This window comes from Grus americana, chromosome 25 (assembly GCF_028858705.1).
Source record: "Grus americana isolate bGruAme1 chromosome 25, bGruAme1.mat, whole genome shotgun sequence".
Taxonomy (NCBI): Eukaryota; Metazoa; Chordata; class Aves; order Gruiformes; family Gruidae; genus Grus; species Grus americana.
The window spans coordinates 815,551-837,804 of NC_072876.1; the positions used below are offsets into that span (position 1 = coordinate 815,551).

Consider the following 22,254-nt stretch of genomic DNA (forward strand, 5'->3'; position numbering starts at 1 on the left):
CCCTCAGCCCGTCTGTCGTTATGAGGGGACACCCCGGCACCGGGGCTCAGCTGGGGGCTGGATATGTCACCAAATGGCTCTGAATCCTTCAGGGGACGATGGCAGCGGTGGGTGCCAGCAGAGCCACCCCAGGGCGCCACAGGGACCCAGCTAGGCCCTGTCACCACTCGGTGTGTGTCCCCCGCCCCGCGCATGGTTCTGTCCACTGTTTCGCCCCCCCCCCCGCGGCTCCGTGAGTGGTTTAACGCCCTTGCCCCCGCCCTCTCCCGATGGTTTCGCCCAGGTGCTTTTGCTGGGCGTGTTCCCCCCCCTCCCCCAGAGTGAATGGTCTCTCCCCCAAGGCGCTGTTTAACCCTCCCCGCCCTCCCCTCTGTAGGGTCCTTGCTGTCCCCCGGCCCACGCAGGCACCGCCGCCTCAGCGCCGCTTTCGCGCCCCTCTCCGTGCCCCTCAGTGCCAGTGGTTCGCTCCACAGTCCCCCCCGCCCGAGGCGGGATGGTTTATCCCCTTCTCCCCCCCTTTAGATGGTCTCTCCCGCCTCGCACAACCCCGCCCCGAGCCCTGCCGGCACCGCCCCTTCATCTTACCTCTCTCTCCCTCTCGCTCGCGATTGGCTGATCCGCAACGCCTTGCCCGAAGCGGCCAATGGAGGCGCTCTCCCCGCCCGGACCCAAGATGGCGCCGCCGGCGGCTGCGGGCGGGCGGCGCTGAGGTGGCCTGCGGGGGGCCGCCGCCTTCCTCCGCGCTCCGCCGCTGCGCCGCGGGGCCGGCCGGCCGGTGGGCTCGTTCGCTCGCTGGCTGGCCGGCCGGCCGGGCCCTCCCCGCCTCTCCCCTCCGCGATGGCAGCCGAGAGCGGTAGGCAGTTCTGGAAGCGGAGCGCCAAGCTACCGGGCAGGTGAGCGCGGGCCCGGCCCGGCCGGTATCGGCTGCTTCCCCCCCCCCCCCTCCACCGCCCGGGGAAAGGGGTGCCGGGAGGCGGTGGGCACCGTGTCAGGGCCGCGCTGGCGGGGTGACAGGGACAGCAGGGGAGGTGGCGGGGCGGCCTGAGGTGCCCCTTGCAGCGGGGGGTGCCGGAGCCGCAGCCCCCCTTCCCCAGCTGGGGGGCGTTGGGTTGGGGGAGCTGGAGCAGCCCCTGTGCTTTGGGAAGCGGCTGTCGGGGGTGGGGAGAAGATCCCAGGGGTATCCACCCCGGCTGTGGGCCAGGGGAGCTGGTTGGGGCCCCGGGGTGCCCCCTGCAATAGGGGGGATGCCAGGAGCACCACCCCCCCCCCCCCCCCCCCCCCCGGATATGGGGCAGGGGAGTTTTGCTGGAGGAAGCTCCCCTGTACAAGGGACAGGAATAGTGCCGGGATTATCCCCTCATCTGTAGGGCAGGGCAGGCTGTGTGGGGGCTGCAGGGACCCCCGTGTGCACCCTCTCCCCGTGGGAAGCAGGGTTGAGGGGTCAGGGCCTTGAAGGCTCCCTGGGGTGGCCCCAGAGACAGGGCTGCACCGTGCTCCTTTCCACAGGCGTCACGGAAATCTTGTCCCTGCCCAGAGTCCTCAGAGCTGTCGCCTTGGGTGGTAGCAACCCTGTCCTGAACAGGTGCCCCTGCCAACGCGTGTCCCCCCATTATCCACCCCCGTGCAGGGTGTCAGTCCTGGCCCCGCTCTGCTCGGTACGAGGGGCTGGGACTCTCTGTGTGCACCCCAGCTGCTTAGCTTCCTCTGGCCATGCTGTTCCGGTTCCTGTCGAGGCACCTGCACTCACCTGGGGATGGGAGAAACAAGTGAAATGTCTGATTCAAGTGGGGTTTAGGAAGAAGGGGCTGATGGTGATGAAGGAGATGCTCCCTACGAGGCTTTGGGAGCAAAGCTCCCATGGGGAGAGGGCACCCACCTCTCTGGGGAGGCTTTCACAAGTGCTTTTCCAGCCTGGTGCTCCTCACATTTGCTTTCATTTGCCTTATCTGAACCCTGCCCTTCCCCTCTTGGCGTGCAGACGCAGTCTGAAATGCTTAGTTGGCTTTAAATCCTGCTAGGCCTGTTAAATCTATCTTGCTGATGTGCTTTCACTCAGTCTTTGTCGCTGCACCGGCTCCCTCAGGTTGGTGGGACAATCCAGATCTGTGGCAAGCAAAGGGAAAACAAAGACCACTAGGCATTCCTCCTCTTTCGATCATGGGGAAAGAAAATGCTGTGCTCTCCAGGGGTCATTTTGTCTCCTGATTGCTCCCATCCCTTACCCGGAGGTCACAGCCGTGTTTCCAGCCAGTGGTCTTAGACAGCATCTCTCTTCCGCAGTGGGTGACTTTGAGCTTTGGCTTGGAAAGCTCAAACCAGGTGAACCGGTCTGGGAGGCAGCCGGTCCTGCTTAGACAATATGCTCCAGCGTCAAGTTTTTGGCAAAGTTCTCCCCTGTTCCTGACTGCCTGCTTGGCAAATATCCTGCTGTCCAGGAGGCTTGTTACCACCTCTAAATCCCCTGCGCGCCTGTCCTTTCCAGGGGTGGTTATCAATGGGACTCGGGCGATGCAACCACGAAAAGTGGAGGTGGGATGTGCTGCATCCGTGGTCACTGGACGTGAAGCTCCCTTTCTTCTCTTTTGTCTGAGCTTTGAGAGATCTTCCCGTATGGATTCTTGGCTCTCTCCTTTCTTTGCCCTGACAAGCTGGCAGAGGGAGGCTTTGTAAAGATTTGGAGACTGTGTTAGCTTCCTTTTCCATGACACTTTGTGTGTTTGCTCACTTAGTTGTATTAGCTTTCAGTTGGTGTTTTTTCTCCCTGTAGATTTAGGGTGGTAGAACTAGTAAATGTTTCATCTTTCCAATACTGCTCTGTGACTTTTGCATTGGGAATTCTTGCCCCAGTAATTTTCTGGGTATGTGTTGGCAGGTTGGTCTAGTGTGTTACCCTGTGCGATGGGTTGTTTATTTCCTGTGCTTTAGAGAGATGAGCAGCCAGGCTCTGGGGGAGACTGTTTAAACGCTCTTTAAAAGGGAAGAAACAGAGTCTACTAGAAATAAATATGTTCTGTGTCCAAAGTGGCACTGAGGTTTCGTGGATGAGCTTTCTGCTGCAGCGTCAATAACCCGCACCCTGCGATGATCTCGTGAGTAGTGTAACGCAGATACCACAGCCGTTATATCAGACGCTGTCAGTCACCTGTTGTACCAGACACTGAGCATACGGGTAACAAGAAATGCCTGTCCCAAAGAGCTTAAACCGAAACAGGACAGGTTTGGGAGCATAGCATCAGCTTAGGTCTCAGCTCCTGACCCAGCGGTGTGTTTGTTGAGAGGTAGCGCCTGCCCTGAGCTTTCTGTCCATGCAAAAGTCAGGTGAAGGCAGCTTTGGATGGAGAGTTAAGCTTGGAGACAGCAGATGCATCTAGCTGAGCTGCATCAGGGAAAACCAGACAAGAGTGAGTAAATAAAGTTACTGAGCATCGCTTGGCGTTATTGCTCCCCTGCCTCTATTTTCTCAGTAGGATGAGCTAATGCACCTTTGTGTGGAGTTGTAGGATCTGCTGGGAGTCAGCTACAGGGATGTGAGCTGAAGGAGTGGGATCAGACGTCAAGGGTACCACAGACACTACGACACAAACTTGCTGTCTGGCAGTTGTGCGTGTGCTCGTGTATCTTAGAAGTCACCTGTTGCACACCTTGGAGCGTTTGCACTTCTCCTGTCCAGCCTGTAACACCCTCTGCATGGGTGGATAGGACGGAGAATCAGCAAAGATAGGGCAAACATGGGGAGAACCCGCTTCATGCAGTGGTTTGAGCTCACCGATGCAGGAGGGTGGTATTCAGCCCTGCCTCTGTAACCTGCTGGAAACGAGACTGTCGTCTTCAGCTGCTTGTGTGGGCACGCAGGCTGATGGGCTGTGCAATTAGATCAGTTTGGGGGAGCCTGAATTCATACTCTTTAAAAAGAGCCGCTTGGGAAGTGGGACTCTCTGCTGTTGTGTCTGCCGTTAGCCAGTGAAGGCATTGGCCAGTTGCTTCACAGCTCCAGGAAAGGGTTTCCTCACCCAGAGCTGGCTGCCACATCTCCTCCTCTATCTCTAACACACATCATTCGTTTGGCTTGTGAAGTTCAGGCCTTCTCAAGTGAATCGAAGCGGTCACCCACCTGTGGATCCCTGTGCAGGGAGGAGCAGGATTGTGACTGCTGTCATGAGACGGTGCGAGCTTGGTGCTGGGTGTTGGAGAGGCTTTGCCGGCTCCTCTTCTGCAAGGAGTCGTCGTGAGTCATTGGGAAGCAGCGCTGATCTGGAGGGGTGGTTTTTCTTACTCCTGATAATCTGCTTGCTATGCCCACCCACGAGGGTGCCTCTGCTTAATAGCTGTCCTGACTCCTAGATGCTAATTAGTCAGCAAACTCTTTCCTAGGCTTGATCGCTGGTGGGTAAACACAGTGAGCCTTTTCAGCGCTTCCAGCCACGAGGGACGGCCGCTCCAGCAGCGAGCCCACCCCTTGCTGGGCTTCACCACCAGGATCTCTCTGTGCTGTGGTTGTTTCCAGCCTCTGCTCTGGATCTCTGCATCTCTTCCCCAGCATCAACTGGTTCCCAGTGCGCTTTCCAGCTGCACCAGGCTGCCGTCCCCTCCTACATGGCTGGGCTCTGCTCGTTTTACTGCCGGACACCATCTGCAGCTCCTGGAAACCAGGCCAGCTCTGTTGACCCAAGAGGAGCCTGTCCCTTGTGTGCCAGCTCTGAATGGGCCCTTGTCTCCGCTGTGGGATGCAGGACTGTGCTGTGTACCAGGGGATGGGGAGGACTTGTTTTCCAGAGGTGTTTTTTCAGGGCGGGATGGCTGTGAATAGTTACCCAAATGGAGGTAATAACTCAGGATCCCTGTCTTGCATCCAGAGCCCATGAAACTAGTGATGAGCACTTGTCTAGGAGCTCCTCTCTGAGGTGATGCTCCTCATGTAGTGCTTGCAGCCCTCGGGCTCCCAGTCCCGCTAGTCCCATTCCACGGGGAGGGGAGCCAAGGGACTGAGACATGGTGACTCGCTTCGGGCCACATAGGAAGTAGTCGATTAAGCTGGGACTTGGATGCAAGTCAAACCGTGTACCATACCAGATGTGGATTCGCTGTAGCATTGGCTACGAGCCTGAGAGCCAGTGTGGTGTTCAAACCCTCAAGTGTGTTGTGGAGGAGCCCCAGTGTCGCTGGCTAGAGTCTTTCCCTGTCCCTCAGGGCTCGGAAGGGTGAATTCCCAAACTGGGAAAACCCTTTGATGAAAACGAGAATGAATGTCAGTGTATAAGGCAGGGGACTGAGTGGTCACTCAGAGTGGTGGTGCAGAAAAGAGCAGATTTCAAATCCCATCTCAGGCTGGAGAGAGCCCAAGAGTTTAAACAGGGCTTCTCTTTGCTGCTGCAAAGAACAAATCTTCAGCTGAATGTGGCACTTTGGGTCTAAGGCTTTGAAGACAGAAGGTTATTGAAGGTGCTCTTGGTCCGTATTCAGCTCCTGAAAGCAGGCAAGAAGTGTGACCCCAGTTTAGGCTGAGGAGATTATTCGTGTGTGTTCTGTGGCTTTTTGCACTGTCGTCTTTTTTTCTTTCCCCTTCCTGCAGCATTCAACCTGTGTATGGAGCACAGCATCCTCCGCTGGATCCCCGGCTCACCAAAAAGTACGTGTTTATCTCCTGGAAATGCAGGCCACAAGGCTTTGCAGGTTTTTGGCTCAGTCCTGCAGTAGGTGGAGGTCTCCAGCATCCCCTGGCACTGCAATATTCCAGTGGAGAAGGACAGCGGTGGGGTGCGGTGCTATCTTGAGCTCTGCGAAAGCTTGCAGGGAAAGCTTATCTGCTGGCGCCCTTTATGGCCTGAAATCCATATCGTACCAGCCACATCAAAGGAGATGGGCGTATTTTTTAGCAATGGTGTCTGAGCCCTCTGTTCCCCTTAGGAGACAGAAGAATCAAGGGAAGGGGACGTAAAGCTGCCTGGCAGCTGCAAGGCTGCAGAATCGCAGCACCCTTCCCAGCAGGAAAAGGCAGAGCTGATCTGAACTGTCTCCTCGTCCCGATCTCTGTGTAGCGGTGAAGGTTCCCCCTTTTCTGTGACGCTTCAGGTAGTGGACTTTGACTCTTGTAGCTTAAGGGTAAATGTGAAGGCTCCTCCTCTGCCTGAGAAAAGAACCAGGCTGGTCTGTTTGCTGGCAGTGATTGCAGCTGTATTGGGAGCGTCCACGAGCACAGACCGGCTCTGTCTAACCTCTGACATGCCTCTCCCCAGGTCACAAAACTTTTTTCGAGTGTTAATCTACCAGTTTTCTATAGAGTGGGGGGAGGCGGAGCTGGAGGAACTAATGCGTCTCTCCACTTTGCCCTTCTGAGCCGGGAAGCCTGGCTCCTCTCCAGCTGTCTGCTGGCACTGTGGCCTGCGTGCCCTGCCGTCGTACCAGCTCAGGCTCTGCCTCCTGGCAGCGGGCAGCCCAGGGAGACTTAACATGTTGCTGGCGTTTAGGGGGATGAACGAGGAAATTGGAAAAAGGGACTGGCTGGTTGGAGCGAGGACTTAGGGAAGGAAAGAAAATGGACTCATCTAACAGCATGGCTCTGATACTGTTTCTTTCTGGCTCCCAGTTTCATCAAGGACCGCTCCAAGGCCAATGCGCTGCCTATGAAAAGCAAGAAGGCCTCCAGCTTTCACGAGTTTGCCCGCAACACCAGTGATGCCTGGGACATCGGTGATGATGAAGATGAGGACTTCTCTTCATCTTCTTCCTCTTTGCAAACTCTGAACTCTAAAGTGGCCAAGGCCACAGCAGCTCAGGTTCTGGAGAACCACAGCAAGCTGCGGGCGAAACCTGAGCGGGCTCAGTCTGCCCTCAGCGACATGCCCACCAACTGCAAGGTCATCAAGTCCAGCAGTGAGGCCCAGCTCTCCAGAACATCTGGTAAGAGCCGTCTTTGGAAGCAGCCTCCTGCTACAGAGCTCTCCTGGTTGACCACTGAACTCAGCTGCTTGCTGCTACTCACATGTTATGGGCGAGAGGCTGTAGCGCAGCCTTGTAAGCCCAATGGAGGCTTTTGCCTCCTTGTAGTATCCTGCATTCCAAGGAGCTGGTTTTGGAGTCCTGGCCTTAACTGCTTCAGCCTCCTCTGCTGCTCTATATCCTGCATACAGGCATGTCTGTCCCAGAGGATCCCATGTTCTGGGTGCTAAGGGATTTTGGAGATATGTTAAGTTCTTGCTCAGGATTGCTCACCTTCTGCTTCTTTTGTGGCCCAGTGTACTGCTCTTAGGAAAGGTCTGGATGTGGCCCTGTAGAGCCCAAGTCGGTGCTGCTTGGGCAGGGATCTGGACAGCATCAGCCCTTGCTCACTCTGCCTTGTCGCAGGCAGACGGCTGCCCGTGCTGTGAAAGTCACCCAGCAGGTCCCTGCTGCCAGCAGGTGGCATTGGCAGCCCATCGCTTCCTGTCTCTGCACTAGCAATTAGCTTAATCACTATTTAGATCAGAGATGAGCAAGGCAGATCTGAAGGTCAGTTACTCTGGGATTCTCACAGGCTCCTCCTACCACCTCATCCCCTGTATCCTTCTTCCCATGGGAAGAGGGAAGTCTTATCTGCTGGCAGCTAGGTGTCTGGATGAGGAGGAAGAAGGGGAAGGAGGAGGGAGGAAGTGATGGGAGAGCCACCACAGATGCCTGTGAATCAGCTGATCCCTCAGAGCCGGCCAGCCGTGCTCTGTTTGCTGGGGCAGGGGAAGAGAGGGGTGAAGTCTGCAGCGGCAGGTCTCTGACAGTGGCCAGAGCAGCGGGGTAGGGTTGGAGAGGTGCGGTCCCCTTCCCCGCCTCACTGCAGTGTCTGCTCCTTGTAGAGGAGGCCTGTGTGCGGAACCCCCTTCAGAAGCAGCAGTCCCTTCCCCTTCGGCCCGTCATTCCACTCGTCGCCCGAATCTCTGACCAAAATGCTTCGGGTGCTCCCCCCATGACAGTGAGGGAGAAAACTCGCCTGGAGAAGTTTCGGCAGCTCCTTTCCAGCCACAACACGGACCTGGGTGAGTGTGGCAAAATGAGGGTGCCTGTGGGTGGGAAGGGGAAGGCAGAGGGGCCCTGCTGCCTGCTTCATGTTGCAATTGGGGCAGCTCCAGGGTGGAAAAAATGACTAGCTGCAGTTGCACTAAGTGGGATAGTTGCATGAACTGCTCTGCTGGGAGATGGTGATGTCCTCCACCAGCTACCTATCTGTTCCCCATCTTTCTCCATCTCGTGAATGATGGTTGTGATTGCTGGGGGCTGTTGGGCTCTGCATGAGAACTGAGGCTCCGGTGTGTCGGAACCCCTGCAGCCACCGGTCCTGTGCCCAGGCTTAGCTGAAAGCATGTCTGCTCCCCTTGCTGCAGACCCACATCCTCAGTCGTTGCTAATGTGGAGCCTTCCTGGAGGTTCAGTGTCTCCAGAGCCTGCAGGAGCAGACGGGGGTTTCCTCTCCTTCTAGGTGTAGTGGTGCCTGGACGTGCCTAGGATCTAATCCTTGCCACCACTGTCCGTTTGCAGATGAGCTGAGGAAATGCAGCTGGCCTGGTGTGCCCAGAGAGGTCCGGCCCGTGACGTGGCGTCTCCTCTCAGTGAGTACTTGGAGCTGTGACGCAGGAGTTTGGGGGGAATGTGCCAAGCCAGGGATGCACGCTCCTAGACCTTCGTGTGTCCCGTAACCAGGTTTGCTCATGTATTTGTGCCCAGCCTATGGGTGAGCTGTGGGATTTTTTTTTTGTCAGGGAGTGTAATTGCTACATTCTCTTTGAGCACAAAGCCCAGACTGGTGCTGGGACTATGTGGTTCACGCTTTTTTGGGAAACTGGATCCCGCAAAGTCAGGTTGCCCTGAGATCAGAAAAGGCATCAATGGCTGGGAAAGCCAAAACCCATGAAAGCTCTTTCCCCAGCTCCAGTGTCTCTGTACCTGATGCTTCCACATGTGCAAGCTGCCTGGCAGGATTTCAGGGGATGGTTTGTGATGAGGGAAGAGAGTCTGCCCTGACATGGGTTTTCCTGCCGTAGGGTTATCTCCCTGCAAACATGGAGCGGCGAAAGTTGACTTTGCAGCGCAAGCGGGAGGAATACTTCGGCTTCATCCAGCAGTATTACGATTCCCGGAACGAGGAGCACCATCAAGACACCTACCGACAGGTACGAGCCCTCTGCCTGTTGCCTGGCTTTCTGCCTGGGTTGTCCCTTTTCTCCCTCTTGCTGCTGCTTGTCCGTGCAGTTGGCATCATGCTATGACTTTCTCTAGCTGTAGCTATTAGGAGTCTTCTCCTTGGGGACAGAGCACCATGTTTCTGTCCATCTTCTTAAGGATATTAGTTTAAGCCTTCCCTAAATTGATCTAATAACTAGATTTCAGACCCCAACTCTTTCCCAGCTCTGCCCACACCTGAGCAGAGGAGACTGGAGATAAAACTCTAGATGATTTTTTCAGTGTAGCTGCCATCTGTAGCCCTCACTCTGCTTGTTGGAAAGTGCAGCTCTCACTTGGGGGGACACTAAAGGGTGGATTCCCCTCTGTCAGCCCATGATGAGTTATTGTGCCCCTGAAAAGAATGGCTGGTGGATGTAACACACGCTCTCTTCCAGATCCATATTGACATTCCAAGGACCAACCCGCTCATCCCCCTTTTCCAGCAGCCACTTGTCCAGGAGGTAAGGGGGAAGGAAGCTTTGGGGCATGTGTGTGGAGTTAAACCAGCGCTGCCACTAGTGAGTTAGCTTTGCAGGGAAACTTCTCTGGCTGACAGCTCGTCATGCCAGTACTTGCTGAAACTGGTCTTGTCCCATGTTTCTGAAAGACCTCAGACTTAGAGCTCAGGGATTATGAGATCAGCTCTTTTGTGGCGAGATGTAGCCAAGAGTTGGTAAAAGACCTGAAGCTTTTGTTTTGAAACGAATTCAAGGCATCTGAACCACAACAGGAGATCAGTTCTGGTTTGCTATGAAACCTCCGTGAGCATCTGTCCTCTTTAGAAACAAGCTCAGTGTGCGTATGTGGTGTCTCAGACCGTGGTGTCCTGGGGCTGGGGCAGTCTGGAAATAACACATTGATGGTTGCGGGGAGGCTGCTCTGTTGGGAACTCTCCTGCTCGGTGATGTTTTGCTGGGAGTATTGTGCTGATGGCTGATACTCGATGGTATAACAGATCCATGAAATGTTCAGCAAGGTGCGATGCTCTGCTAGTAGGCAGCCCTGCCTTATGGGTGGGAGGGTCTTAAGCCACCTAATCTTGCAAAGCTGGTGTCTGCATTTCTTCAAGGGGAGGCTTTGAGGAGGAGGCTGGGCTGCCTTGTTCTGGGAAATGTGGGCCGGCCTTGTGTGGGATCTGTGGATCATACAGGAGTCTCTCCTAGGACTTATATGCTTCTTATCTTACCCGTATTGCTGCAGAAAAGCCTGTCAGTGCATGATCTCTGCTCCCTGAGCTTAGCAGTTATGCTTTTCTGCCTCTCCTTTGTGCACGGCTAATGCAGGTACCTGCTTTCCCTCATTCTTCTCTAGATCTTTGAAAGAATCCTGTTTATCTGGGCCATTCGACACCCAGCCAGCGGCTATGTACAGGGAATCAATGACCTGGTCACTCCGTTCTTTGTTGTGTTCCTCTCCGAGTACGTTGGTAAGTGATGTTTGCTGTTCGAAGCACGGTGCTGTCTCTCGACCACGGTGTTTGAAATGGAGTAAGGTGCTGGCATCAGGAAAGCTTGCTTTGCTGGAGGGGATGATGTGTGCTTCCTTCAGCGCCTGTGCCAGGCTGGAGATGCATCTTGACCTCTCACTGTATCTTTGCTGCCTGGTTGAATTGACTTCAAGTTTCATAACCTTGCTGAGCTCTAGAAAAGTTGAAGTGCTAAGGGTGGATTTGCATCTGAATAAACTTAACATCCTTGCAGCTTGGAGGACAATGGGGCCTTCTAGGCACTGAGGGAGTTTAGGCAAAGCCCAGAGGTAAAGAGTCAAGGGAGAGGAGGGCCTTACTCTCAAAGCTTGGGCTTGGAGCTAGTTTCTGCTCTAGGAGGAATGAGTGAACTCTTCCTCATTCTAGGAGGAATGAGTGAAGTATAAAGAGAACCTGCAGAGAATGTAAAATAAACTATTTAAATAAAGATTCCTGTCCCGTGCTGCTAGTATAGGTGTGTTTTTCAAGCTGAGAGTTTCACAAAGCAAATTGACTTCTCCCTGCTGCTTTTGGCTTTCTTGTTGTTTGCTCGTAGCTGGAGATAAGTCATTTCCACCCATAGCATTTTTATTCTTTCTCAAGCTCTAGCTGTTCTGGGGTTGACATTAATGCTGGGATGCCATAATCCCTATTTCTAAAGGCTCTTAGTTTTCACTGTAAACAGAAGGAAAAATGCATTTATAAGAATCTATTAGTGACAGAGAAATCCTGTTGAACAAATATTTTTAAGGTCTGATCCAAAGCTTGTTGAAGTCAGTGGAAGCCTTCTACTATCTAGCGAAGGCTTTGTAAACTAGTACTGATCTGCCCCTTCTGAGGACGTTGCGAAGAGGTAAGCCACCTCTGTTTCCACTGTGGTAGCCGCTGTGGTCGGGATTGATCCTTGGGAAGTGCTGTTGCTCCTCATAGCCTGAAGGAGAAGGCACAAAATGTTTGAGAGGTGGGCCTGTGCGAACCGCATGAAGTTCAACATGGCCAAGTGCAAGGTCCTGCACGTGGGTCAGCACAATCCCAAGCACAGCTACAGGCTGGGTGGGGAATGGATTGAAAGCAGCCCTGAGGAGAAGGACTCAGGGGTATTGATTGATGAAAAGCTCAACGTGAGCTGGCAGTGTGCGCTTGCAGCCCAGAAAGCCAAATGTGCTCTGGGCTGCATCCCCAGCAGTGTGACCAGCAGGTCGAGGGAGGGGATTCTGCCCCTCTGCTCCGCTCTGCTGAGACCCCCCTGCAGTGCTGCATCCAGCTCAGGGGTCCCCAGGACAAGACAGACATCGAGCTTTTGGAGTGAGTCCAGAGGAGGGCCACAAAGTTGATCAGAGGGCTGGAGCACCTCTGCTATGAGGACAGGCTGAGAGAGTTGGGGTTGTTCAGCCTGGAGAAGGCTCCGGGGAGACCTAATTGTGGCTTTTCAGTACCTGAAGGGGGCCTACAGGAAAGCTGGAGAGGGACTGTTTATCAGGGAGTGTAGTGACAGGACAAGGGGTAATGGGTTTAAGCTGAAGTAGGGTAGATTTAGATTAGGTGTTAGGAAGAAATTCTTCCCTGTGAGGGTGGTGAGGCCCTGGCACAGGTTGCCTAGAGAAGCTGTGGCTGCCCCTGGATCCCTGGAAGTATTCAAGGCCAGGTTGGATGGGGCTTTGGGCAACCTGGGCTAGTGGAGGGTGTCCCTGCCCATGGCAGGGGGTGGGACTGGATGGGCTTTGAGGTCCCTTCCAACCCAAATCATTCTATGATTCTATGAATGTGGCTCTGCTACCAGCTGGAGTGAATTCCCTTTCCTGGGAGGTCAAGAGCCTTTTGGGTCTGAGCAGGTTCCCTTTGAGTGGCTTCTCCTGTGCCTTATTGCTCGAGAGGCGTTGATAGCACTTAGTCTTGGCGGAGGCTGGTTGCTCAGGATTGATTTATTGGGTCAGAAGCGGAGTTGTGCACAGTGAGTTACTTGTGCAAAAAGGGAGCTGGTCTGAAGCATCGGAGCTGCCTGTGGGTACCTGCTGTGGCTTCTTGCAGTCCTGCACCGTGTTGGGGCTCAACTCTCTCTACATGTGGCTGCAGAGTTCATGCTGCATTGGACCTCTCTGTCTCACTGGAGCTATGCTTCTCCCCATCTTCCAGGCCTGTTTTCTCCTCCAACTGAAGCTTTCTCTCTGAATGTCGTCTTCCTGTTTCCAGTTATTTCTGAAACTTGTGTGGGAGGGAAAAACACACCTCTGCATGAGACCTGTTGAGTTGAATTTGACCGAGCAATATCACATATCCCATTCTGTCCCCAGAGCCTGGGACTCAAAGCCAGCCTTTAGGTCACAAGTTGTCTCAATGGCTACCTGTCCTGGCTATATAAGCAGTCAGAATTTAAGGGCAAGATCAGTAATTGCCTTGAATGTACGTGGGAAAGAACTGGCAGTGCTCAGTGTTGCGTAACCCCTTTTGCAACAGCATTTAAATCGCTGGTTTGGAGCATTGGCTCTTCTCTACAGCTGCTTTGCTGACAACCCCCTGAAGAGCTGGTGCTGGGCAGGGCAGGAGGCTCTCCGTGTTGGATCACCAATTCTCAGGATCCCTGGATCAGCCAAATCTGTGCTGCACCCGAGTCCTTGCAGCAGGAGAGCCAAAAGAGGCCTTGCACAGTTTGGTAATCCTTGTGCAGCACGTGCCAAGGGACAACTCACCTTTCTGTGGGAAGTCTCTTGCTCAAAGGAAATCCCATTTGTATTCTTCAAGCTGTATCCCCCTTGGGAAAGGGAACAATCTGTACGGTGCAGGCAGCCCCTGCCCACGGAGCCGCTGTGGGCTCATACATCTGTGTGTCATCTGAGGGTACTTCCACATTCAAAGGTGTGTGTACAACGGGCCTGGAGAAGTTTCCCTCACCTTTCCTTAAAAGCTGGCTCTGGGAAGTTGGCACCAGCACTGGCTCCATCCTCAAACCTCTTGGGTTTGCTGCCCCCGCTCTCCTTTCAGAGCGGGTGTTTTGTTGACTGCAAGATGCTCGAAGGGACCTGCTGTGCTGCCAGCTGGCTCCTCTGCTTAGCTGCCCACTGTCTTCCCTGGGATGTTGGTGTTGGAGCTTTTGAAGGACTGTCTCTTGCAGCAGCTGACTCAGCAGGACACTCGCAGCTCTCCAGGGACCATGGTGTGTGTGTGTGTGATGCGGAGCTGACAGGCAGAGGCAGGGGTTCACAAGCTGTTGACTTTGGTTAGCTGTTCAGCACAAAGCCAGGCTGACACCCTGGTCTTCTGCTGTTCAGTCTAGTGGCTTCTCATAAAGCAGGCTCACCTCTAGGAATGGGCTGGTTTGTTGTAGACATCTCCAAGTTTGTTGTAGACTGCTAACCCATCATCCCATGCTTTGCGCAGGCACTGTATTTGCAGGCAACGAATCAACTTTTCTACAGATCAATTAAAATCTCTCCTTGGTGCTCATCAGCTGATTAATGTGTCTGGTTGATAGTGTCTCCATTATGTATCAGTTACTAGACCAAGGCCTAAAACATTCTTCAGAGGGCTTGTCTGGCTTCTCACTGAGGGCTAGAATGTGCCCCTGGGGAAAATGTGGGCGGTTTGTAGCTCATCAAGCACATTCAGGGAAGAGTTTGGCAGCTCCCTTTCATTGAAGTTGACACGAGAACAAACCAACAGTCAGTAGCAACCCAGCAAACTCCCAGGCCCTTGTGTGCAGAGGGATTAAACAGAGCTTGCTCGGGGTAGTAGTTAGAGCAGTTTGGCTGGCTGTATTGCTGTGTCTTTGACTTCATGCCTTTCTGTCGTCACTGTAGAAGGTGTGGGGAGGAAGGGGGTATGCCTCTCCTGGTTCTGAAGGAGGGAAACAGACCAGTGAGTGAAAAACATTTGCAGGAAGTTATTTCTTCTGGCTGCCCTGGGATGCTTTGGGAACTGGATGACACTTACTGATCTGTACCTCCCTAGCCTGACTGAAAGGGTCCTGTTGATATTGCTTCCCTCTTCTGAGCAGTGCCAGTGTGTGTGCCCCTTTGACCAACTTCAGAAAATCCCAGCTTGGCTGAAGCAGGGAGAAGCAGCTCTTCCCCAGAGCTTCCAGTCCCTGTGTCTGAACTCCCCTGCCCCCTTCTCCAGATCCAGTTGGGACCAGTTACTTTTCCCATACTTGCACTGAGTCTGGATGCAAAACTCATCCTTCTTCCAGGTGCTGGGCAGGCTGCTGTGAGCCCTTGGCAGATGGGATAGGTTTAACTGCTGTGTTTTCCCCTTTCCCCCAGCGTGGCAAGCTGGCTCACCTTCTGTGCTGCTCTACCTGCCTCCTGCGCGAACACGGCTGCCTCAGCTACTTGGCAGCAGCCACGGGTGCTTTGGGCTCCTGCCGCTGACAGATCCATAGCTGGAGTGATTCCTCCTCCCAGCTGATTGATGGCTTCTGCTGCAGACTGCTGAGCGCTGCTTGTTTTCAGCTGGTGCTGCTGTGAGGAAGAGCTCGAGGGAGGTGTTGAGGCTGCAGCAGCAGCTGAGCCTGCTGTTGCTGCCCTCCGGGTGGGATGGGTGCAGGCTGCCAGTGCCACTGGGGAGGGAGAGCTTGAGCAATGAGGATGGAGAGAGGCAGTCTGGTGTCCGAGGAATTGGAGCAAGGGATGACACCTCAGTATCTGCTGGAGGGAAACCGTGTGTCCCTTTTTCCAGGTGATCAGAGAGGGCCCAGAAAGCACAGGGATGCTGAGGTGTCAGTCCTGCTAAAACTGCCTCCCAGCTCAGGTCCCACAGCCCCTCCTGCTGCACTGAGTCACTCCCAGCTCTCAGGGCTTGTGTTTGCATTTACAATGCCAGTAATAGAGCTCAGAAATGAGTTCAGCCTCCCCAGGTAGCGTCAGTGCTGGCCCCTGCACCCTCTCCCAGTGCTCTCTGACCATCTCAATGTATGACACTGCTTCCATCCCCCATCCAACACCTTGCATGAGGGATTGTCCCAGCTTTGGGAGCTGTTTCACATTTCAACGAGTCTGTAGAGGGGAGCAGTGCCATGGAAAGTATTGATCTTGCTCGCTCCGATCTGGCTTTGTTACTAAATCCTAATCATGGTTAAATTAAATCTCTCTTTCCCTGTAAGCAGGAGCAGAAATGGAGCTTAGATGAAGGGAAGGCAAGCCTTGTATCGGGTGTTACTAGTCACACTGTGACTGACCCAGCTTGTTCTGAACTCTGGTTTTGCCCTAGGCTGGTTGCTCACTGCACGTGGTGCAGACTTGCCCGTTACTGTGCAGAGCTATGAGTTGAGACTGGGTTCAACTGTTCTCCAGGTGTCTAGTCCTGCACTGAGCCCCAGCTGCCGGAATATGGCGTGTCATTAAAGCTCTCCTGTGGAAAGCAGGGATGTGGGAGGCTAGAGCCCTGGCTCCTCTGATCTGCTCTGAGCTATGCCCTGCCTGGCATCTGAGGCAGGGGTTCAGGTGGGACTGTGATGCCCCTTCTCCTGTGTCAGCCCTGTCAACACGTCACTGGCAAGAACTTTGCTCTCCCCAAGCCCCAGCTGCCCTCGGGCATGCTGTGACAGTGGCCACGGTGTCCTGGCTGCCCCCAGCCCAGCCGCAGGCAGCTGTCACTGTGCCGCTGGCTCCTTTTCAGTCCCTGTCAGAGCCATACGTTGAGTCTCTCTCTCCTTTCCACTGGGCCTCTTTAATGATGCTGCTGAGCAGATGTTTGTGCTGAGCCCCACACTCCAGAGACCTGGGTTTTTTTTTCAAAGCTTCTTGTTGTGTGTTGGCTTATGCTGGGGATCTCCTACCACGGTTTAGCTTTGGCACCGGGGTGCTGGCAGGGTTGCTCCTCTTGTCCCCGTACTGGTGCAAGCAGCAGGGTGTTCCCCGTCACCTGGGCAGGTCACCACATCCCCTTCTCCATCACAGTCCTCGGGAGCTGCATGGGGAGGTCTTCTGCGCGAGGCTCATTCCTGCATGGCTGAGCCTGCCTCTCCCACCAGTCCTGGCTGTATGCATGTGGCCCTGTCCCGCTCCTTTGCCTGCCCATCCTCCTTCCTCTGTGGGGGAAGTTATCTAGAGAAGGAGGTGGGTATTAAACAGATTTTTGCCTGCCTTTCTCATTACCCAGAACGTTTGAGAGTGGCTGCAGAGAAACCAGCAGAAGAGTGATAGTTTTGGATGATGATCTGCAGCTGGAAAACAGCTTTGCTGCTCTTTCTGCAGTACAAGATTGCCAGATTAATGCAGAGTTAAGCCCTTGTTTGTTCCTAAAGCTCCTGGTGGCAGTTTGCTCCGGAGCTGAGCTCTGCCCCGGAGGAGGAGCAGAGGTGGGAACAGTGTTGGAGTCACTGGCTCCGCACTTCCCATCGTCCTGCAGGCAGGATCTGTTAGCATCAGTTTTCACAGTGCTGCCAGCCTGCGACAGCTGCCCTGCGGTGTATGTGAGCCAAGAGGGTGGCCTGGCCTGAGCCCCGAGTCCTGTCTTCTCCCTTTCTTGCTCTTTTCCAAGGAAGATCAAAGATGCTTGTTAGAATTTCTGAGCCTCTGCGTTTGGAAATGGGCCGGTTTAGCCCTGGTAGCTGTTGATCCGATTTAGCAGTGTGACAGCTCCATCAGCAGTGTGACAGGCACTCTCCTCCTGAGGAGGAAGGGAGGAGCTGCTGGGTCGGCTTCCACTGCCTTCCCATGCCTGTTGCCCTCCTCAGCCTCCAGGTTAAGGTGGGCCTGGCCTGGAGCAGGCGATCTCTGCTTCCAACTCAGCCAGCGTCACCACCATGCCACCCTCTAGGCCTCAGCTCTCTCCCCCTTGCCCTTCCTGGGAGTTCATAAACCCATTTAAGAGTGAGGGCAGCTTTTGCACTCCGTGAGTGCCCTTTGGGGACAGAGCTGCCACTAACCCTTGTGCCCTCTGACCCCAGGTTCACAGGGTTTGAAAAACAAGCTTGTACAAATCTCTTGCTGCTTACCCCACAGCAAGGCTCTTCTGTGCGTGGGGCTGCTTCTGGTGGCTGGAGCTCTCCTGTCAGCCGGGCTCAAGGAGGAGGAGAGGCTCTGTGAAGCTGAGCAGGCTCTCTGCTGCATGGCTCTGCTGTCAGGCTCATGCTGGATTTAACTTGGAGCCTTTTGCTCTCCAGGAGGATGTTTGTGTGCGTTTTGGGTTCTTGCAACTGTGCCCAAGAGTCCTGCTGTCCTATAGAGGTTTCTGAGGCTTTGGCTGTTCTTCCTCATGGGTTCTCAGAGTTGGCAACTGCTTTTTTGGGTGCCTCTGTTGTGCTTCAGTCCTGGGATGATGCTGATGAATCTGACTGGGAGTGGGAACTGAGCTCCCTTGTGCTGCCCCAGGCCAAGGGCAGCGTTTTCTTCCCTGGTTTCTGGCTGCAGTGACAGATTCACCTCTCCTGGTTCTCCCTGGGGTGCTGCCAGCTGGCAGAGACCTGCTGTCACCCAGGCCGGGATGTGCTGCAGCAAGAGGGGTCCCACATACTCGGAGCTTTATCCGTGTACAGCCCTCACCCCAAAGGGACAACAACAGTGGCAGCGCCGTGGGATCCCTCCCACGGTCCCCTGGGGCTGCGTTCAGATCATGGCCACTGAGTCTTTTGGGGTCCTTCAGCCCTTTGCCTGGGTTGGAGAAGTTGGTCAGTGCATGGGTGCTGTGCTCTGTGCCAGACAGGCCACCCATGTCATGCAGGGAGCCTTGTAGTGCCTCTTGCCCTGCCTTGGCTTGATAAAGCCCCTTGGGGTGTCCTGTGAGCTGCCTGGTGTCCCCTGTCCTTCTGATGCTCTTCCCTCTCTCTTTTGCAGAGGAGGATGTGGAGAACTTTGATGTGACGAACCTGTCACAGGATGTTTTACGGAGCATCGAAGCTGATAGCTTCTGGTGCATGAGCAAGCTGCTGGACGGGATACAGGTGAGCCTCTGGGGCCACAGAGGTTTCTCCCCTCGCTGGGGTAGCAGTGCAGTCATCTTCTCTGTGTTTGCATGAGCTCTCTGCATGTCCTAGCATTAGGGAGACTTTGCTACTTCACAAAGCTAAAATCTGTGGGTAAAATCCTGGGGAAATAAGATGCTGTGGCTGTCTGACCAGCGCTGTCCTGACTAGGGAATTCACAGCAGGTGGATGATCCTGGTGCTCAAGAGCCATGTCTCCTTGGCTCATGGTGGTCTCAGCTCCCTGTGGAGCTGGGGATCTGGTTTTGGTTCTTTCTAGCCATTGTTAGAGCTGCTGCTTCTGACTCGTGGCCTCTCCCCACAGGATAACTACACCTTTGCACAGCCGGGGATCCAGAAGAAAGTCAAAGCCCTGGAGGAGCTTGTTAGCCGGATTGATGGTAGGTGACAAGGGGATCTGAGCAGGTTGGAGGCTCTTTTGTCACAACAGCAGGAGGCCTCCTTTGCAAGTAGTATCCTCAGGGCAGGGGTAGACACTTGCCTACAACATGTATGGAAGCAGGGCAGGGTAGGGTCAGCCAGAACTCTCCTGGGGACAGGGTTTTTCTGGCCAGGTAGCACAGGGTGAGGAGTGGAGGCATTTGGGAGAGCAAGGTCTCAGCCTGAAAGTGCGTGAAAGCTGGTGTCTTGGGGGCAGTGCTGTGCATGGGAGCTGGGACACCATGGTCCCCAGGTGTGTAAGCGAAATGTGCTGTTTCAGAGCAGGTACATAATCACTTTAGGAAGTACGAGGTCGAATACTTGCAGTTTGCCTTTCGCTGGATGAACAATCTGCTTATGAGGGAGCTGCCTCTTCGCTGCACCATCCGCCTCTGGGACACCTACCAGGTACGCAGGCTCCCACTGCCTTCCGTGCTTGGCTGGTCGCTGTGGGACCAATTCTGTGTACACGGTGGGGATGGAGGTCTTCTGCAGCACCGTGCAGCTGGGGACGTGAGGGAAGCAAAGCAGTGTGGCCCCAGGGCATTTATAGCCGGTTGGGTGATGGGTGGCCCAGTAGGACATCTGTGTCTGGGGAAGCCGTGCTCCAGCTGAGCTGCAGGAGCTGACCCAGAGTTTTGTTGTCCACAGTCGGAGCCAGAAGGATTCTCACATTTCCACCTGTATGTCTGCGCCGCCTTCTTGATCAAGTGGCGGAAGGAGATCCTAGATGAGGAGGACTTCCAAGTAAGTCCTTGGGGCTGAGGGTGATTCTCTGGGGGTTGAGGGGAGGGAATTGCTCTGGTTGGGATTCCAGTGTGGACACAGTCATCCATTGTCTCAGAGCTGGCTCCAAGAGCATCCAGTCTCGGGATCTTTGCCGAAAAGTAACTTCTGAGCCTTAGTGCTCAGGATAGAGAACTGAGCTGTTGGAGGGTTCAAACATCAAATAACCAGCTCTTCCCCAGGCTCGAGTTTTGATCGTGGTAAGTCCCTTCATGTTTGCCTCCTGGTGTCCAGTTGTAACACCGAGGTAGCGCCCTTTATCTCAAGAGGTTTGGGGGCATCTGAGGTGCTTCACATATTCAGATCTAGACATGAGCACATCTTAATGCTGACTCTGAGCCTTTCAGACCTGTGAGCGTGGTGAGCAAAAGTTACTGAGTGCTGCTGCCTCTGGTCATGCTGGCCCCAAGCCTGCTCTGGAGCTGTACCCTGCCTTCAACTGCCCCAAACTAAGCACCTTCCCCTCTTTCAGGGCCTTCTAATGTTGTTACAAAACCTGCCCACGATACACTGGGGTAACGAAGAGATTGGACTCCTGCTTGCAGAAGCCTACAGACTCAAGTACATGTTTGCAGATGCCCCCAATCATTACCGCCGATAGGTGCCAGGACTCGACTCCCTCCTCTCCCCCATGCCCACCCCCTCATCCTGGCCCAATCTGATCACTGTGGCATTTTTGTCGTCCCAAGTCCTCGGACACTCTGGCTGGGAGCTGCTTCTCGCTGTACAAAGCTCACATCGACTCCTGTCTTAACTCTTAACGTGTGCCTGTCTGCCACTCCATGCGCCTGGATGTGCCACTCCAACGACTGTCAGTATTTCACTCCGTGCCCGTGGCTTGAGCCAGGGAGAGAGGCTTGAAGGGGCTGGAGGAGGACATGGGGCACAGATAAACTGAGCCAAGGACAAAGCCCTCCTGTCCTCTCCACCCCCTGCCCTGGGCTTGTCCTGCTGGGACCACCTTGGCTTCGCTGCCTCGTGTTAACCTGCCACCACCTGCGCTGACCCATCTGCACCCTTTCTCTTCCGACACCACTCGCTCCAACTCCCAGATGAAAATGCCTTATCAGAAACCCGCCTGGCTGGAAAATCCTTCCCCTCCCCGAGGGTGGCAGGGCAAGAAGTTTCTCTCAGGGCCTAGCTTCACTCCCAGGGTCCAGAGACCCCCCCCCAAGCACTTTGTGGGTTTGCAAGAGAGCCCCTCACACCTGCCCTCTCTCCTCTCCATCCTCTTTGCCTCCCTCTCCCCTGGGGCAGGCACGATGGGGGGGGGGAACACCACTCCATCCACGTGCGGTTCGAATGATGTGCGCCAGCTTGACGGGACTGATGTGCTGTCGGTACGGCCCCCTCCGGCCCCGGGGGAGAGGTGGGGGGGGGGGGGGGCTGGCAGGGGAGCGGCATCTCCCGAAACCCCCCACTCCTCTGAGGCATTCTGTGTATATTGTGTTCTTGTGTATATGGGTCAAAGATGTACAATATACGTCTTCTGTTTGTAGCAGATAATGATTTTATATTTATAACGTGCACTCCTTGTTCTCCCCCTCTCTACGCCTGGGAAGGACGCCTGGGAAGGACACCTGGGTACGGCAGCGTAGGGCTTTAGACTCCTCCAGCGATGGGGGGCATTTCAGAGCCACAGGTATTTCTGCCCCAGCGTGGTTTTGCAGTGTTGGATCTGCCAGGAAGAGGTGCGATAGAAATACGTCTCTCGAGGCTTCCCCTATAAAGAGGATTTGGGCGGTTAGTGGAGATGGGAGCTCCCAGGAGGAAGCGGGGAGAGCTGTGTTGAGGAAACAGGGTATCTGGGCTTGTGGCTGCTGGCACGTGCCCCTCTGAGCGCTGCGGGGCAGAGCTGTGCCGCTGCCGCCAGCGGGACTCTCCGGGGATGAACAATCCCAGATCTGGCACTGGCTTCCCTGGGGCTTCTCCCACGAGGCAAGGACCGGGCTGGCCTCGCCACCCTCTGCTTTTAAATCGTGAATGTTTTAATGGGCCATTTTCTTCCTGCGGGCAGGCGCTGGCCGTGTCATGCCAAGGGCTGGATGCGGGAGGGCATGGGGGGATGGACCCGGGTCACCCTGGGTTTCTCCCAGTGCTCCTGCGGGGCGATGTGGGCTGTCTTGGCAGGGCGTGGAGCCTCCCGGTCCCTCTGCTTTCCGTTGCTGTTCCCGATGGGAAAAGGCAGTGGGCCATGAGGCCGGAGCCAAGCATGTGAAAGGCAGAGCCTTGTTGCCAATAAAACTCAAAACAGTGTGTCAAGAAATGCTTTCCTAACCTGGAGTTGTTTTTCTCAGGCATTTGGACTTCTGTTTTATTTTTGTGTGTGCCTCTTGTTGTTTTCTCTGAGAGACAGACCTGGTGGTCCTTAGTTTAACATGATGAATTAAAACAAAAAAACCCCAAAACCAAACCCCAAACCAACAACTGAACCGTGTGGTCTGGCAAGTGTTTGCGGTGGGGTTGGGGACGGTGAGTCC

General features: G+C 54.7%; 1 protein-coding gene across 3 annotated transcripts; it reads left to right on the forward strand.

Moving 5' to 3' along the window:
• The first annotated feature begins 620 nt into the window (after positions 1 to 620).
• TBC1D22B (TBC1 domain family member 22B) lies at positions 621 to 22,201 on the forward strand. 3 transcript variants are annotated; one of them, XM_054803450.1, is made up of 13 exons: positions 621 to 893; positions 5,570 to 5,626; positions 6,584 to 6,897; positions 7,824 to 8,003; positions 8,503 to 8,573; positions 9,006 to 9,134; positions 9,582 to 9,647; positions 10,498 to 10,612; positions 18,421 to 18,527; positions 18,873 to 18,948; positions 19,269 to 19,396; positions 19,640 to 19,735; positions 20,247 to 22,201. In XM_054803450.1, exons 1-13 carry the CDS (start codon positions 838 to 840, stop codon positions 20,373 to 20,375), a joined length of 1,524 nt encoding a protein of 507 aa, XP_054659425.1. In that variant the 5' UTR covers positions 621 to 837; the 3' UTR covers positions 20,376 to 22,201. The 3 variants fall into 3 exon arrangements, with proteins under 3 accessions (XP_054659425.1, XP_054659426.1, XP_054659427.1); XM_054803451.1 differs by lacking the exon at positions 5,570 to 5,626 and having other exon boundaries at positions 645 to 893; XM_054803452.1 differs by lacking the exon at positions 19,269 to 19,396 and having other exon boundaries at positions 645 to 893; positions 20,247 to 20,386.
• Positions 22,202 to 22,254: the final 53 nt, after the last annotated feature.